This window comes from Nicotiana tomentosiformis, chromosome 3 (genome assembly GCF_000390325.3).
Source record: "Nicotiana tomentosiformis chromosome 3, ASM39032v3, whole genome shotgun sequence".
NCBI lineage: Eukaryota > Viridiplantae > Streptophyta > Magnoliopsida > Solanales > Solanaceae > Nicotiana > Nicotiana tomentosiformis.
Window position 1 is genome coordinate 70,480,960 of NC_090814.1, and position 19,311 is coordinate 70,500,270.

The 19,311-nt window shown below is 37.0% G+C and overlaps 2 protein-coding genes across 2 annotated transcripts; one reads left to right on the plus strand and one right to left on the minus strand.

Annotated features, from left to right (window-relative positions):
- Positions 1-15,406: 15,406 nt before the first annotated feature.
- Positions 15,407-15,820, plus strand: LOC104108720 (putative glycine-rich cell wall structural protein 1). The gene has a single exon (XM_009617825.4). The coding sequence runs from the start codon at positions 15,407-15,409 to the stop codon at positions 15,818-15,820; it is 414 nt and encodes a 137-aa protein (XP_009616120.1).
- Positions 15,821-17,060: 1,240 nt separating this feature from the next.
- On the minus strand, positions 17,061-19,082 carry LOC138907980 (uncharacterized). The gene is made up of 4 exons (XM_070198607.1): positions 18,699-19,082; positions 18,352-18,495; positions 17,799-17,841; positions 17,061-17,218 (listed from the first exon to the last, which is right to left on the minus strand). The coding sequence occupies exons 1-4, from the start codon at positions 19,080-19,082 to the stop codon at positions 17,061-17,063; spliced, it is 729 nt and encodes a 242-aa protein (XP_070054708.1).
- Between the last annotated feature and the right edge of the window lie 229 nt (positions 19,083-19,311).

The following is a 19,311-nucleotide window of genomic DNA, read 5'->3' on the forward strand; positions in this document are numbered from 1 at the left end:
AGACCATTATCGTCGCATGGTGTAGGGTTGTTCTGTCATTTCAGCCCGGTGTTGGTATTGCCTACGGTCGAGATTTGATATTTCTGAATTAATTGGAATTCTTGTTAATATTGTGGTGTTTCCGTCCTTGATTGAACGTATTGAGGCTCATCGGCATGTTGGCCTTCATTGTTTTCCTCTAGGAATGGTGTTGTGAGATGAAACCTAAGAGGAAGTTATCAGAGATGGCTGTGTGTTGCGACTTCAGGATCAAATCGGCGTTCCAGTGTTGATGGTTCGAGGGAGATGATCCCTGAAGTGGTCTTTGTGCTTATTTTGAATGTGATGAGAAGGTCTTGATTGAAATATAGGAAAATATGAGTATTCGATTATTGTTTTGGATGCAATGCGGCTTCGAGTTTCAAACATATTATTGGACCTTAGGGTGATATTAATGAATGAAAGGATTCTTACAGCTGGCAGATCAGTGTGGACCCAGGGAGATTAATTGATTTCATGATTCCCATGAGCAGGTTAGCGGTTGCGTGGTTTTGATGAGGTTCCTACGAAGAGTTCTGCTTTCTGCCTAACATAGGATGCATGTGTTGCGATGTGAGCTTGGGTTGCATGAAGAAGACGGTATAACCCTTAGGAGGTTGAGTATGCGATGGTGGATGATAATTCGGGATGTGTTATGATAGGTGCAATAAGAGCTTGCGAGAAGTTGGTCGAGTACCGGCCGCATAATTTGGCCTCCAAAACTGGGCATTACTAACCCAGTCTGCGGTCATTATGCGGTTCGCATACTTGTTTTGCAGTCGCATAAGTATCTCACAAGTCCCAATATACCGAGGGCTCAACTTGACCTTCTTCCCGGTCCTCATCACACCCTTCATTGGTGAAATTTTGAGCAGAACCTTCTCCCCAACCATGTAAGCGACATCACAGACCTTTCTGTTGGCATAACTCTTCTGTCTAGACTGCGCCGTGCGAAGCCGCTCCTAAATCACTTTAACCTTCTCCAAAGCATCCTGAATCAAGTCAATACCCAATAGCCTAGCCTCACCCGGCTCAAACCAACCAACCAGAGATCGACACCGTCTCCCATATAATGCCTCATACAGAGCCATCTGTATATTCGATTAGTAGCTGTTATTGTAAGCAAACTCCGCAAGTGGCAAAACTTTATCCCAAGAACCTCCAAAATCGATGACACAAGTGCGTAGCATATCCTCCAATATTTTAATAATGCGCTCGAACTGTCCGTCTGTCTGAGGGTGAAATGTTGTACTCAACTGAACCTGTGTGCCCAATTCTTACTGCACTGCTCTCCAAAACTATGATGTAAACTGCGTGCCCCGATCTGAAATGATGGACACTGGCATACCATGTAGGCGAACAATCTCGCGGATATAAATCTCTGCCAACCGCTCTGAAGAATAATTAGTACCAACTGGAATAAAATGTGTGGATTTGGTCAACCGATCCATAATCACCCAAACCGCATCAAACTTCCTCAATGTCCGTGGAAGCCCAACTATGAAGTCCATGGTAATGCGTTCCCATTTCCACTCCGGAATTTCAAGTCTCTGAAGTAATCCTGCCGGTCTCTGATGCTCGTACTTTACCTGTTGACAATTTAAACACCGAACTACAAACCCAACTATATCTTTCTTCATTCGCCTCCACCAATAATGCTACCTCAAATCCTGATACATCTTCACGGCACCTGGATGAATGGAGTAACGCGAACTGTGAGCTTTCTGGAGAATCAACTCACGCAAACCATCTACATTAGGCACACATAGCCTACCCTGCATCCGTTATACACCGTCATCTGTAAACCATCTATAATCTTTGTACTAATTGATCTACCTCGGCACCACCAAACCTTAATTTGCTTAGCAAAATTTCTCCGGGGTCGTTATACATAAGTCAACATCCGGTCAACCTTTTCAACTTAAATTCTAAACCTTGGAACCAGACCCAAACCAATTACCCCAGCAAGCCAAATAACAACTGTAATTCACAATTTGAGCAGTAAATGGGGAAACGAGATTATAATACTCAAAACGACCGGCCGGGTCGTTACAGGATGACTGCTCATATGTGTCATGAATGGATTCATTGTGGATCTTTGAAAGGTTATTGGCCCAGTATGGGAGGATCAGAATCGGCTTGAGGTCAGTTAGTAGATCTAATGTGAATGCGTGATCTACATCATATCGGATGTGTTCATTCAGCATAGCATTGCTTATGGATGATTCTTCAGGCGTAGTGGATGATATTCCAAGCATCGTCTATTTTAAGTGCTACTCTTTATGCCACATGTGTGGTGAGGCGGGTTGATTTTTCGCGCGTGAGTTGTGATATGGCGTAGCGCTTGGTATTATATGAGCGGGATGGCTTTCGAGATATTGGTTATTTGATGCACCTTAGTCGAGCTTGGCTTTAATAGTTCATGGCACTATCCGTCTCTCCAGGGTTGTATTTATGCACTTGCCGTGCTCATGGTCAATATTCAGGCATTTTGTGAGTTTGAGCATTATGGCTTGATGGGTATTTCCCTACTGATGGTTATGTGTGGATCGGGTGGCATGCCGCCATGGGTATCATGTATGGATCGGGTTGCACGCCGCACCAGTAAGATGTTGAGTACGATTCCTTATACCTATTTTATGTGCCTCGTTTCTCATCTCTGAGATAGGCTCATAGCATATTTTTGGCCGTTTTATTTGTTACGCGGGCTGGGTAGTTCTTTGCCAGAGTTCAATCTTCCTTATAAGTCATATTCGAGTTGTATCTTATTGGCGCATTGATATCATCATAGGAGATTTTAGGTGGTTTTTGATGTGGCTTGTCGGTCGAGCATCTTGTACTAGGTGAGACGAGGAGGTTGGACCTAGAGTTAGTGCAATCAGATTTAGATAAGGTATATTAGAGGGAAGATGTCACTATTCAGTTCAATATGAGGCAAGGTCTCTCGTTGAGTGGGGAAATTCCAAGGATTTTTTATTTGGCGGGTTGTTATGAGATTCTACACGTCTCTTTCATCGTCGCAGTATTGCGAGGGTTGGAACATGGCTTATATGTATTATGAGGTATACTACTGGCATCATGTTAGCAGGTTTGCAGCTTCTATGGTTGGAGGGTGTTATTATGGGCATACGAATTATGCAGTGCATTGTGTGGTTTCAGCATGGGTGCATGATCATATTTCGTACAATAAGTTGAGGTTGATACGGTGTTCGTATGCTAGAATTAGGTCTCGTAGAGAATCCCAGATGTTGAAATTTGGTTCTAAGGTTTGTGGGCTAAGGTGGCATGAAGAATCTTCAATCTGGCTCAAGCTAATATGCTCACATGGGTTGTGGTGGCACGGGTAGGTGCGCGAGGTGTTAAACAGTGATTTTGGGCAAGTCTGAAACGGTTCTTGGCATGTTCGAGGACGAACGTGTGTTTAAGTGGGGGAGATTGTAACGACCCGACCGGTCATTTTGAGTACTGGAGCGTCATTTGGCGGTTTGAGGCCTTGAGTAGCTTCACTTAATATTTTATGACTTGTACGTATGGTGGGAATTAAATTTCGGAAAGTTCAGAGTTGATTCAGAAGAAAAATTCTCAATTCGGAAGCATTAAGTTGGAAGAGTTGACCAAGGTTTTAATTTTGAGTAAATGACCTCGGAATCAGGATTTGAAGGTTCCAATAGGTTCGCATGATGATTTTGAACTTGGGCGTATGTTCGGGTTGGGTATCGGGTGATCCGGGAGCATTTCGGCGCTTATTGTGGAAAGTTGGCATTTTGAAGATTTTTAAATTTTTCTAAGTTTGTTTTAATGAGGACTTTGGTGTTATTGATGTCCGTTTGGAATTCCAAGCCTTGGAATAGGTTCGTAACGTGATTTGTGACTTGTACGCAAAATTTGGCGTCATTCCGGAGTGTTTAAGTATGATTCGGACGCGTTCGTCAAAGTTTGAAGGTTTGAAAGTTAAAAGAAATATTTTGCTCGTCGATTCTTGATTTTGATGTTATTCTTTGCATTTTGAGCCTTTGGATAAGTTTGGATAGGGTATTGGGACTTGTTGGTATGATTGGATGGGATCCCGGGAGCCTCGAGTGTGATTCGAGGTGGTTACGGAGCAAGTTTGGGTGTTTTGATATTGCTGGTGTGTTGGTGTGCTTTGCGATCGCGAAGAAAGCTGATGAAGAGCCCCAGTTTTTTCTCTTCACAAACGCAAATTCTAAGAAGGACCTGGCCTACTTCGCGAATACGTAGGCTTGACCGCGAATGGGTAGGCTTGACCGCGAACGTGAACGCGAAGAAGGCTGAGAGGTGGATGGTCGTGAGGCAGAAGGCCTTTGCGAACGCGAGATGTGGAACGCGAACGCAAAGGGAGGGATCAGCTAGGCATCGCGAACGCGATCAAGAGGTTGCGAACGCGAACACGAAGGGAAGGGTTAGTTGGGCATTGCGAACGCGATCAAGAGGTTGCGAACGCGGGTATCTGGGCAGCTGGGAGGAGTTGGCCTTCGCGATCACGAGGCTTTTTCCGCGATCGCGAAGAATAGCGGGACTGGGTAGATTTGATTTAATACAAGATTGGCTCATTTTCTTTTATTTTCACTTAGTTAGGCAATTTTGGAGCTCTTGAAAAGGAGATTTTCATCATCTATCATGAGGTAAGTTATTCCCACTTGTTGTATGCTACATATATGAGTTGTATAAATATATTAACATGAAAATTTGTAGAAATTGTGGAATTTTGGAAGAAATCTAGAATTAGGTATTTTTGGATTTTGACCACCAAATTGGACATGAGATTAGGAATAAGTTATATATTTGAGTTCGTGGTGTTATGGATAATGCTTATCTTCGAAAATTTTTGGAATCCGGACAAGTGGGCCCAAGGGTTGACGCTGTTGACTTTTCGAGTGGAGTTAAAAATTGTTATAAATTGATTAATTATGAGTATTGGAGTATATTTTTATTAGTTTTCATGATTGTTTTACTAGTTTCGGATCGATGGGCATTGGTTTGAGGTGCTAGAGAGGCGTTGGAGCCGATTATGAAACTTTGAAGCGTAGTAAATCTCATGTCTAACCTTGTGAGGGGAAATTTACCTCGTAGGTGTTATACTTATTACATGCTACATGTTATGGGAGCTACGCACGTATGAGGTGACGAGTGTCTGTGCGTATGCTAGAGTTCCTGATTATGTTCGGGTAGACTTAGATTCATGTCATGCTTTAATTATATAAATTGAGATATTCTTGCCTCTTTAATTACTTTATTTCGCATTATGACCTGAGACTAGACTCGCGTAGAGTAATGAACTCGCTATTTTAGATATTTGACGAGCTACTTGATTAGCCATAAGAATTGCACTTCTCTTTCGAATTTCTCCCGTATTGTGCGTATTCATCGGGAAGTTTCTCTTGAATTCTATTACTTACACGTATATTCGTGAATGGGGTCATATACCCGTAAAAACTTCACACTCTTATGGGATCAGACCGTTCTCCTCTGGAGGATTATTGTAATACACTCTTATGGGATCAGGCCATTCGCCTCGGCAGGATGTTGTAACACACCCTTATGGGATCGAGTTGTTCGCCTAGGCAGTATCACGTATCTTATTCTTATAGGACCGGACCATTCGTCTCGGCAGGATTATCTATCACACTCTTATGGAATCGGGTCGTTCACCTCGACAGTTCTATGAAATACTCTTATAGGATCGGGCCGCTCGCCTCGGTAGAATCGTGCAAAATACTTGATAAGGAGTCTGCGTACTCATGAGTTTCCTGACTTGAGATGTGACCATTGATTTGGTATTGATCACTACGTATTCGATGTGAGGAGGTACCCGATAATTGAGGACCTTGTGTTCATTGTTCAGCTGTAGACCGTATTATTTGCCTATATTTGTATTCGTTGTTTACTTACCATATTTCATACTTATCTATTTTATTATATTTGATTTACTGGACCACTAGTAAGTGTCAATGTTGACCCCCTCGGCACTACCTCTTCGGGGTTAGGCTAGATCCTTACTGAGTACGCGTTGATTTACGTACTTATGCTGTACTTCTGCACTAAATATGCAGGATCTGACAGGTTCATTTGGTGGTCATTTGGGCGCATAGGTGCAACTGTCGAGGGAACTTTATGGTGAGCCGCATTCCATGTTACGATTCACAACACACATAATCTCCATCATAATTATTTACTTAATCCTTTCTATCTTGTATTCAGATAGATGTTATATTGTTATTGTACTTTCTAGTAGAGGCTCATGCACTCGTGACACCGGGTTTTGGGGGTTCCTAGTGGATGTGCATTTTTGTAGTTCACGTTATTATTATCATTTCACTTTATGATTTAATTATATTCGAAATTTGGTAAAGAAAAGCACAAGTTTCTCTGAGTGCCAGATTTTATTCTGTTTATTTAATGAAATTCCCGATTTTAAAAATTAAAATGGATAATTATTTAGATGGTTCACCGTTGGCTTGCCTAACGGCGACGTTGGACGTCATCACGGCCTATAGTGGATTTTGTATCGTGACAGTTCCAAATTGTGATGTGCACCTAATTCACACATTACGCGTTGTACACTTACCATTAGGCCAAAGTCCTAGGAATTTGCTTTGTATCTCATTATTATATGAATTTTATAAAAAAAAAAATTAAGGGCCTTTTAAAATGTTTTGGCTTTAGGCCACAAAAACCGTTGAGCCGCCTTGTTGCCTAGGTTAGTCTCGTGTTGTAATGACTCTTACTCTCTTAGTATGTGTTTGTTTTAAATAAGGGTCTTTTGTTACAAAAAAACAAAGAGGAGTATAACGTATTTAAACTTGGAACGTGCTATTGCAGTTCAGGATCAAATGAATATTTGTTTAACTTTTGAAGTAGTAAGTTGTTTGACATTCAGATACTCTTCTTTTTCTTAAATGACTAAATAAAAACTATTGTTACAATTTGGTCTTAATAAGTGTAACCTGTAGTGACTCGTCATAGAATAATATATATATATATATATATATATATATATATATATATATATATATATATATACACTTTTCAAAAAATTTACAAGTTTTATTGAATTTATTTTGATGTAACATTTTTCTCTACTAACTAACTATTAAGAGTAATATTTTCTTCAAGTATCACTAAACACTTTTCACTAAACATATATAAGATGGTAATCGTGATTGTTTCGAGGCTTCCTACAATCCCACAAAGCTTAGATAATTAGATGATATATTTAAGTCCTACGATATATTATGGACAAACAAATATATGCAGGGTCGGAGGGAAAGTATAAATTATGGGTTCGGACGAACCTAATAACATTTTCTTAAACTCTATATTTATATTAAAAAATTTATTAAATATATATAAATACTCAATTGTGAACCTAGTAATTATAACGGGCTACAAGTAATTTTGACTCTGTCTCTAAATATATGCAGGTCTGTGTCAGTAGACAGAGTTGAAAGGACTAAATACTAAATGCGTTGCTCAAGTGGGTAAAGTTTTGTTGGCTAATATGGCTGTGAAACTTGTATCTATTCCTGAATTGAGATGTTTTCCTAAATCTTAACCAGTATATGGAAAAGTAGGTCTATAAACATATTTGAAAAGGATATATTTTTTGTTGGGTATGGGACGGATATAATACACCCAACCAATCTCAAATGATTCTTATTCTAAGGGGAAAAGGAAAAAATATTTGAAGAATTGAAATACCCCCAAAATAATTTAGGCACAAGTAAAAAATTCAACAAAGACTATATAGAAGAATTTATTAAACTAGGGAGAGAACGTGGTAAGAGATTTTTTCACAACTCATAAACTCTTGAATCTCTCTATTAAGAAAACAAGTAGAAGCACCTCTATTTATAATACTACAAAACCAAAAAACTATTCCAATATAAAATTAGTAAACAAAACCTAACTAGACATGAATTAAATAAACTACCAAATATTAAATCCTAGACAATTTAGGAATACTAATTAATCTTGGTTTAGTTTCCGGCAGCCCCCCTAAACCAAGATCTTCAAATTTGATCATGCCCAACATCTTCTTCAACTTGATGAATAACTCCAATTTTAGTGGCTTTGTGAAAACATCAGCAACTTGCTCTCCAGTCTTGCAATACTCAATAACTATTTCCTTGTCTTGAACCAAGTCACGAATAAAGTGAAATTTGATATCAATGTGTTTGATACGCCCATAAAAAATGGATTCTTTGTTAACTCAATTGCAGGCTTGCTATCACAAAAAATTATTGTAGGATTATCTTGCTTGTGTTGAAGAAATCCAAGCATTCTTCTTAACCACAATGCTTGTGTAGTGCTACTTGTTGCAGCCATGTACTCTGCTTCAACTGTTGATAAAGCAACAACTTGTTGCTTTTTGGAAGACAAAGAAAATACACCAGAACCTAGCATAAATCTGAATGAATTAACTACAATGGTGCATTAGCTCTCCAAGCCTCCTTTGATGACCTTGCATGCAAATATTTGTTAGATACACGCAATTCAATCTTGATAGCGAGATAGTAGCGTGCCTTATAATCTAAATGTCTCTTCTTCTCCAATTTTGTAGCTATATCACCAGTCAACGTTGTACCTTCCGGGGATTTCTCAAATCCTTCATCAATGGTGGACCATAATCCAATAGCCTTAAAAAAATTCTTCATCTGTTGATACCAAGTTTCGAAATTACTTTCGCTATCAAACACAAAAACGGAAAGTTTCCAACAACATTGGATAACTAATGATCAATTCGTCCTTGTAAAAATAGTGGGATGAATTTAGCCCACCCCATTTGGGCCATTGGAACTCAAGTTGTTTAGTTGAGAAAATGGGTCCATCCTACGAACAGCAACAGCTTCATCAACTTGGCAGTTCCATGTGATGTCTGAACAACGCATTGCCCAGAAATTGCGCCCCTAATTCTTAGATATTTTTTCGAACTTTGCTAGTACAAGTTTCTCTGGTCGGCCACAACGTTAGATTTTTTTTTCCTTCTTCCTTTTTTCAAATAAGTTGTGTTTGGTTCTACTTGTTTACTATCTCTCGTTAGCATAGATGTCGATTACTGTTAGATTTAAAATCTTGATTCTCCACGTTGTTACGGGGCGGATGTATAGTAACAACTCCGGATTCATCTGAACTCATAGTTTTTTTTATGCGGAGCATATATTTATGTGTAAAAAGTTATTATAATTGAACAAATGGTAAGTCTGAAATCATAAGTTTAAAAATATAATAGTTTCAATACTAAGAGTCTTAACGGTTGAATTCGAATTCTGGATCCGTTTTGGATTGTTCCTCCAACTCTAAATGCTAGGGCAACCTATTGGGGCAACATTAGTTTCTCGAAACCAAAATTATGCTATAAGGCCAACGGAGGCGGACCTACATGGTTGATAGAGGGGTCACCGGTACCCAGAAACTTCGGCAAAAAACTCCATATATATTTGCTAATTTCTTCAAGAAATAGTCAGATATTAACAAAGGCTCCCCTACCAATCTTTATGAGCAGATAAATTTATATTGAATATAATGGTGCCCCCTTAACTGTCGAATCTTGGGTCCGCCTCTAAAGGAACATGAACGTAAATATGATCTAGGTTAATAGTTTGTAGTTGAGATTCAAAAAAATCGCAAGAAATCTTTTCGGATAGAAATATGTTGGTTTTTTCTTTTCCTTTGTCTACTTCAATCATGAATAAAATCCAAAAATTAGTTGTAGTTTTCAGAAGCAATAATGGAGATAAACTAGGTGAGAACTTTTCTGGTTTTGGAAGCAATACGACATAGGAAAAATTGAATTTTTATTAATAAGATCATGGGAATCCCATGAATATATCAAATTAACTGGAAAATTATGAAAAGAATGTAAACGCGTCAAGACCCCACAACTTTTTCGACAATACCACCTTTTATGGATATTTTATTTAATCTTCTATGGTCTGTTAGTGGCATGATTACATTTGAGGTCAAAAATTGTATCCACTATACAAAGTAGAGCAGGAGTGTATGTTCTTAACCCAATAATTTTTGCTCAAACAGTATATTTTATATTTTGAATTCATAAAATATGTATAAATACTAAATTTAGAATCCAGTTATTAATATTTGAAATCGTAGTCCTAATGTGCTTATTAGGTTTTTTTTACTATTATGAAATCCTGGCTTCGCCTCCGGGGACAGTAGTATGAAAAATACAGGTAGCTAGCTATAGAGCATAAAGTTTTGGCCCTTACAATGTTTCTTGAAATCTAAGTGAGTGCTATGATTGCATTATAGAAAGCGATAATGTGCTTATTAGGTTTTTCTTACTATTTAGAGAGCAAAAGGGGAATTTGGCAAATTGGCATTTGGTTAAGCTTAATTAATTGCCTACATTTTACCATGTGTACATGTGTGGTCACTGCTCGGTTTAAGATTCATCATCCTCCACTAAACGAGGGCAATGGATAAGAATTCGCTTCAATTACGCATTTGAATTGTGGACTTAATAATAAGTTAGTTATTATTTTCATCAGATTGCCTGTTACTAGCAATACTTATCATAGATTTTTGAATTGTTTGATGAAGCAATTACTAAGTATAAAGATCGTTGATAGCTCAAATATGTTTTTTTTCTTTAAAAAATAAAATAAAATCAGCAGTGTCTAAAATACACTGTCTCGATTGTCTACATATCCTAGAAAGGATTCAAATTAGGGCTCGAATTTAAATTTCTAATTAAAAGTGAATGAACTTTTACCATTTATAGTACCTTTAATGCTAGTGCCTAGTATAGTGCATAGGTGGAGTTAAGGGGCAGAGGTAGTGTAGTAGTTACGAGTTCGGACAATATCAATAACTTTTGCTTAAATTTTATATTTGTATTAAAATTTTTATTAAAAATATAAAAATATTTAATGCGAACTCAGTAACTAAAACAAACTAGGGATCAATGATAAGATCAAAACCCATAATCTTTAAATCTTGGCTCTGCAGCCTTTGATGGAGTGAACTCGTATGCTCCTAACCTCTGCTGTTGGAAGTACGCAATGTATGCTTTTCAATTAATATCCAAATCATGTTTTGAAAAGATGAAGCACTTGTTCTTATTGCGTACTATGTGTATCATGATGATCCCAATTGCAACCTCGTTGGGCTGACTACTCCGCTAAAGTTTATAGGTTTTCTCACGTGTATTAATTAGATCCCAAAGATGTGTTGATCAGATCTTTTTATCCTTATAGTTAGAAATTTTGAATTTAAGCCAAATAAAAAGATTCTTAGTAAGAAATGTTTCCTCCTTTAATGGGTGTTAAGTGGCTCAAATTTATATTAGTTGGGTCAGTGTGTTTCACAAACAAGATAATTATAAATTTTAACATATAAAGTCTGTCTTCCACTTCTTTCGCAATAGTTGGATTAACATATGTAATACCGTAATAAGTCTATACAAATGAAAATGATAATGTCGAAGGATGATTAAGCTTACGGAACTGAGGAAAATACTTGCAACACGATAAGCTCTTGCCTTTTCTCTTTATCCATGAAAAAAAATATATATGCCTATTTAATGTATTGCATGCCAACAAAGACACAAGTACTACATGCATCTTATGCCCCACGCATGTGAGTCGTTGCTCTAACTACAAATTCGAATGTTATAGTTTTTTTGAAATCAAACAAAGATTGGGTCATTGCGTAATCATTTACATGACACTACTCTTATGCGATCTTTTGATTGTGTATGGAATGGATGCTGAAGGATTAAAATACACCGAAGAATAATTTAGGCACAAGCAACAAATTCAATAAAACCTATATAAAAGAAATTTATCAAATTAGGGAGAGAACATGGTAGGAGGCTTTTTCATAATTTATAAACTCTTGAATCTCATTACATCGTAGCTACCTCTCCACAATTGAAAATATGTAGTAGCACCCCTATTTATAATACTACAAACCAAATTTGACTAGAATCTAGAAAACCTATTCCCATATGATTTCGACTGTGAATCCTAATTAGACATGAATTAAATAAACTAACAAATACCAAATCCTAGACAACTTAGGAATAATAATTAATCTTGGCTTAATTTCCAACAGCCTCCCTTACACCAAAATCTTCAAACTTGAGCATATCATGAGTAATATCAAATCTTGTAGAAGTCAAATACCTTAGGTTTTCCACCAATTTCCTATAATATGTTGCATCAACAAAGTCACGAGTACCATCTTTAGTTAACTTCGTTTTTTCTTCAACATTGGTCGTACTTGATTTGGCTTTAACCATGGTAAATTTCTTCAAAATATCATCAACATATTTTTCCTTTACTTTGAAATCATCTACTTCTCCAGTTGCATTGTAGTTGGACTTGAGCAGCCATTCAACTCTAATTTGCTATTCTATAGGATGTAGAGTAATGCCACCAATAAACATTTCGTCATACTCCTGAAACATGCAATCTCGAACAATGGCACGAAATTGATTGTATCTTCAATATCTATAATCATGTATTGTTCTGGTTCTAGACCCCAAGTTATTTCTGCCTCAATCTTGGGTAGATTGTTAGAAACTTTCTCTTGATGAACTATCTTGCTTTTTTTTTATTACTATAGGTTCATCTTCAATACCATCAAATAATTTTTCTGGTGAAACACCAACCTTTTTTGGACTAGCATCCCCTGCAACTAAATCGTCCTTTTTAACAATCGCAGAAATTTTTGGCAGATCAATTTGAATATTATTTGACTTCTCTTCACTTTTAATGGAATCTCTATCAGAACAAAAATTACATGTACCTTCTCTTCTTTTTTCCTCTATTTTTATATTTTTGCCTTCTTGATTTATTTTTGCCATATTTGATGTGTCTTTTTTTTTTCTTTTGGTTGATCATCCTTTTCTTGTGATGCCTTCTCCAATGTATCATCTTACTGTTAATTCAGTGATCTCTCATATGTCATCAATTCGCCTTCTAAATCATCAAGTTTGAGAGTGCTAAGATCTTTGATAGCCTCAAGAAAAACTTTCTTGTTGTTAAATTTTAAACTGAGAGACTGCGATATTTTTTCAACAATTTTAACTTCTTCCAATACTTCTCCATTTGTCCTTAGACCATTGATTATTTCTTCAATTCTTGTAAAGAATTCTTTGATAGACTCGGTTGGTCTCATATGAGCCAACTCAAATTAACTCCTAAACTTTTGTAGTTTCTCCTTTTTTATGTCAGCAGCTCTTCGATTTGAGTTCACCAAGATTGTCCAAGCCTCTTTTGATGACTTTGCATGCAAATATTTTTTAGATACATGCAATTCGACCTTCTTGGCGAGATAGTAGCGTGCCTTATAATCTAAATGTCTCTTCTTCTTCAATTGCGTAGCTGCATCACCCGTCAACATCGTGCCTTCTAGGGGTTCCTCAAATCCTTCATCAATATTGGACCATAATCCAATATCCTTAAAAAATTCTTCATCTGTCGATTCTTGCAATCAAACACAAAAACGGGATAATTGGGTAATAGAGTATCCATATATATTTTTTTGGATCTCCCATCGGCTCTGACAGGATCTCACATAGGCTCTGATACCAATTTGAAGGATTGAAATACACCGAAGAATAATTTAGGCACAAGCAACAAATTCAACAAAGGCTATAGAAGAAATTTATCAAACTAGGGAGAGAACGTGGTAGGAGGCTTTTTTACAACTCATAAACTCTTGAATCTCACTACATCGTAGCTACCTCTCCATAATTGATAATATATAGTAACACCCCTATTTATAATACTACAAACTAAATTTGACTAGAATCTAGAAAACCTATTCCCATATGATTTTGACTGTGAATCCTAATTAGTCATGAATTAGAGAAACTAACAAATACAAAATCCTAGACAACTTAGGAATAATAATTAATCTTGATTTAATTTCCAACAGATGCAAAGATTTATACATATTTGACGTCCGATCCGGATAAAAGAGAGAATAAATTTATCACACTAATTAATGTAGGCAATATTTCAAATAACAGTATTATAATTCGAAACGAAGTGACTTCCTGATCACAATAATGTCATATTTTCTCATGTTAACTAGTAACTAGTAATAACATATTGAAAAAAACCGGCAAAATAGGCCCCGAAGGGTAGTGGATATAAACAAAGATCTTATAACTTCTATATACGAGGGATAAATAAATTCTTACCCTTTCGAGTCATCTAAAAATAATATTATAAATAACAATGGATAATAACTGAGTTTACAACTAAAAGTTTATATAAGACAATTAATCTTGTGCGACGAAAGTTGACATGCATTGAACGTGTAAAGTTTTTTATACTGTTAATGTATAAAAATTAAAATGCATAAACAAAAAAGAGTTTTAACTTATATGTATGATTATGTAAAGAAGATAAGAGATGTTACTTATCTCAGTACATAAAGATGACCTTATAGTTTAATTTGTTTTATATCACCAATGTATATACGTTACACTCAAAAAAAAAAATGATATTATTTTAAAAAAATTGTGACACCCAGGCGAATCCCATATTGATTAAATACGGAGAGATGCTAGGTGCATAAGTGAACAAGCATTAGACCTTATTGACGCGCTTTAAAGCCGTATGAGCCTAGGCCCAAAACGGATAGTATCACTAGTGGCTGAGTCAGTGGCGAAACCAGAAATTTTTTCAAGGGTGTTCAAACTTGAAAGAAGTGAAAAAAATTCCTCAACAAAAGGTGTTTAATATATGTTATATACCTCTAAAACCTAATATTTTACATATATACACAGTGTAATTTTTTGACGAATGGTAGTCAATTGACCACCCTTAGGACGATGTGGCCTTACCTCTGGACTGAGCTGTTACATATAGTATCAAAGTCACTTTGCGTGCAATCTTGAATGATGGTGCGACAAACCTCAACGGTCAACTGAGTTGACATCGTAGACGTATCCCGCATCGATAAAACATAAGAAATATACTAAGTATAAGTAAACAAGCTTTATATCCTAATAACTCATTTTAAAAACAGTGCTAACCTATCCAAAGCGAGTAGGCTAGACTGTTACAAGAATAAAGATATTTTAATTGCTTTAAAGGGCAAGACATGGTGAAATTTGTGGTGAATTTTAAATTGTAAAAGTAGGAAGGGGCGGTGGTGCAAATCATGTGGAGAGCATGCACACTTTCTCTCCTCCAGACAAGTGCATTTCTACGGCCCACGGCCTTCTTACTGTCACGAGTGGATACCTACCACAATCAATAATTTACCCAAGCACTATATATATCCATCCCCATGCATATAGGAAAGCATTCAAATAAAGATCACGAAACCATTTCCCTTTGTGCCAACTCTACAAAAATCATTATTAACTTGTACTACTAGCATAAAAATGCAACCAAAGTTTTTCTATTTCACTCTCTTTATCTTTCTCTTGATCTCAACTACCGGTTCTTTGGCCTATAATACCGGCGGAAGGAAAATGAGCGCGCCGGAAACTTCGGGGTCACCTAGTGGAGGAAGTGGTGCGGCTCACGGGCCTAATTGGGATTACAATTGGGGTTGGGGTTCGAGCCCAGGAGGAGGATGGGGTTACGGTTCCGGCTCAGGCCGGTCACCTAATGGGTTCGGTCGAGGCTGGGGTTTTGGTTCTGGGTCGGGGAGTGGGTCCGGTTCTGGCTACGGTTATGGCTCAGGAAGTGGTGGGGCTCATGGTGGTGGATATGGAGCTGGAAGTGGTTCTGGTGGTAGTGGTGGTGGTTCGGGTTCAGGAAGTGGTGGCTCCGGTGGTGACCGGTCACCATAAGCTTCCGAGCACCAGGTGTAAACACCTTGTTTGAGCTAGTAATATATCGTGTACGAAGTATAGCTAAGAATGTATTATGACTTGAACTACGTGCAATATATAGGGTTTGATGTTTGGTGGAGAAGTAGAGTATATAGTGAGAATATGGCTAGGGTGGTATGTATTAATATGATGAATGTTTTCATATGCAAAAAACGTTTGAAAAGAAAACGAGTTCTTTTTCTTCTGTGAAGTCAAGTTCTTTTCTGGTGTGTGTGTGATATGAATGTTTGTATACTTTTTTCTTCAGGGGATTCACTTTTTGAGTTCAATTAATTCACGCTAACAATATAAAATCTTTCTATGAGGACACTTAAAATATATACTACAAGTAATTGTATATAAAATAAAGAGTAGTAATTTGAAAAAAATTAATATCGACATGTATCCTGCTACAATATGTTAATACTTATAATTAATTTTAGTATTTTTTACAACGACAATACATATAAGTGTTAAAAAAATTAATAGACACAACTTTTAAAAGCAACACCCAAAATACTTTATGAAAATATTTTTATTTTTTTCTAACTTGAAGAGAATCTTTTTTTTTTATTTATAAATAAAAGATTTTATTTACCAAGTATAAGTATTAACAATATAACAAAGTGAACCTAGCTTTCTATCATAGCTCCCGCTGGACATGAAGCCCAGTTGGGAGTTACCTAGCTTTGCTACAATCCCTTTACTGCTTCTTTTGTCTTCTAAACTACATCAGGATACCAATTCAGTGTGTTCATGGTTCTATCTAACCTAGGAAATAGCTTGGCCCTAACGTGTATTTCTTGAATGATTAGTCGAATGATAGAATTAGCATATCTCTTCTTCTTCTGGAAAATAACATTGTTCCTCTCTTGCCAAATATGATAAACTCTTGATGCTAATGACATTCTGCATACTGTTGCCCCTCCACTTTTACCTTTGGCTACCTTTTCTATCCACTTCAGCTCCTCCTGTCAATCTCCCTTTGTTCTCTGAATGCCTTGCCAGTTTAGAAGCTGCTGCCATATAGTTGCTGATACTTCACAGTCAAAGAATAAGTGTTGTAATGTTTCATTCTCTCTTTTGACAGAGTGAGCATGTTTTGTCTGCAATAATCCCCCATCTTGCTAGCCTTTCTTTTGTAGCTAATCTATCTTGTATTGCGTCGTAGTATAAAAATTCACTTTGACAGTCCTTGATTATTACACACTAGTTTCCTCTATGGCACCTTCTGAAACTCCCCTTGCATGGCTTTGTATATGTGTCTTATGGAGAATCTCTCCATCAGATTCACCTTCTTTTCTGTATATCCAGCAACCTCAAAGTAGTTTCTTGCCTTGAATATCTTTTGGATATCCCATGATGCACTCTTTGGCTCTGTATTTCATATACTGTTCCCCTTTATGTAGTATGCATGAATCCACTAGACCCACAACTTTTTCTTTTTTGTACAAATATTCCATAAGAGCTTGCAAATAGCTACTTTGTTCCACAGCTCCACATTGATGAAGTTTAGTCCTCCTGTTACCTTTGGAACACACAGTTTATCCCAGACAATCAATGCATTTTTGGTAGGTTCAGCAGCTCCTGACCATTAGAATCTCTTGCATATTGTTTCTATGAAACGAATGATTTTCTTTGGCAAAATGAATATGTGGGCCCAAAATATTTGAATTGCAACTAGAACACTCTTAATTGGCATTGCTCTTCCGGTATATGACAAAAATTTTGTTGTCCAACATTGGATCCTGCTTAACATTCTATCAATAAGAGGTTCACATTGGATAGCTGATAATCTCTTGGTGCTCAATGGGACACCTATGTATCTAAAAGGTAGTTTTCCTTTAGTGTACCCTAGCATGTCCATAATATGATGTTGAGTCATTTTGTTCACTCCACCAAAGTAAATACAATATTTGTTAGGATTTGCAATTAGTCTTGAGGCTACAGAAAATACTTGAAACTATTGATGGAGTATCTTGACTGATTGTATGTCCCCTCTACAGAAAAGAAGTAGATCATCAGCAAATTCTAATTGCACTAAGTTGACTTTGGCACATTTTGGGTGAAATTTAAACTTCTTGTTATCCTTCAATAGCTTCAGTAGTCTGCTAAGATACTTCATGGCCATCACAAATAAAACTGGAGATAGGGGATCCCCCTGCCTCAGTCCTTTTCTTGCCTCAAATGATTTAGCTGACTTACCATTAATTATTACATAGTAGGCAACTGTACTAATACATGCCATTATCCACTTCACAAATATTTTACGGAATCCCAACAACTTCATCACTTGTTCAATGTATACCCATTTCATAGATACCAATTTTGAGCATGCATCTTGGGGATATGTTCTTCCTCCCATGGCCTTTTATCAATTCATGGTTCATAATGATGTTATCAGTGATCATTCTGCGTGGTACAAAGGTTGTTTGGTAGTTATCTATTAGGTTTGTCATAACTTCATGTATTCTTGCTGTTAGAATTTTTGATATTATCTTGTATAGCACCGTGCAGCAGAAAATAGGCCTGAATTCCTTGATGTTAGTTGGGTTCTTGACTTTAGGGATCAAAGTAATAGTGGTGCAGTTGATGGCTTTGCACATTTCAGCATTTTCATAGAACTCCATTACTGCTGCAGTAACCTCATCACCCTATATGTGCCATATCTTCTTGAAGAAGTAGGAGTTATAACCATCACATCCCGATGCTTTATTATCATCAATATATAGTATAACTCTCTTTATTTCCTCTTTAGTAACTAGCTTGATTAGCTGTAGTTGTTGGTGCCTAGTTAAAGTATAGCCTTTCTGCATGATCTCTAGGATAACTACTGGCATTTGTGAAGCTGCTGTACCAAGTAGTTTTTTTTGTAGAAATTCAGTATTTCCTCTTCTACTTCAATAGCACTTTGAAGAATTTGCCCTACACTGTTAGTTAGTCTGCAAATATGATTCTTTGCTTGCTTGTTTTTCACACAAGCATACAAGTATGATGTGTTAGAATCCCCTAGTTTAAACCACTGAATTCTTGACTTCTGCTTCAACACACTCTCCTCAAACTCCAACCACTTTTTCAGTTCAAGTTTTGCAGCATTTTCTTGTAGTATTGCCTCAGTGTTATTTCCAGAGAGTGGCATCTGAGCTTGGATACCTTCTAATTTGTTCCTTGATAATTGAATCTTGTGCCCAATACTATTGAATTCTTGGTTGTTCAGTTGTTTTAGAGTTTCTTTTAGCATTTTGAGCTTATTTCACACATTCAACATTGCAGTTCCCCTGTGCCTATTTCTCCAGCATTGCTTAACTGTTTCGTCAAAGTCTTGGTGACTTGCCAAAAAAGTTTAGAAACTTGAAAGGTCGCCTACATTCTTGATTAGTACCATCAATAGCTACACTCAAAGGACAGTTATCTGAGACACCAGGATTCATAATGATCCCCTCCATGGCAAGCCATTTCTGAATCCATTC

What these genes read in the sequence shown, in the direction of transcription:
- LOC138907980 (XM_070198607.1), bottom strand. Translation starts at nt 19,082, where the DNA reads ATGCTAAAAGAAACTCTAAAACAACTGAACAACCAAGAATTCAATAGT. An exon ending in TCTACAAAAAAAACTACTTG is followed by an intron (nt 18,496 to 18,698) that starts GTACAGCAGCTT and finishes TGGCACATATAG; the next exon opens with GGTGATGAGGTTACTGCAGC. An exon ending in TACTCCATCAATAGTTTCAA is followed by an intron (nt 17,219 to 17,798) that starts GTATTTTCTGTA and finishes TATGAAATACAG; the next exon opens with AGCCAAAGAGTGCATCATGG.
- LOC104108720 (XM_009617825.4), top strand. Translation starts at nt 15,407, where the DNA reads ATGCAACCAAAGTTTTTCTATTTCACTCTCTTTATCTTTCTCTTGATC.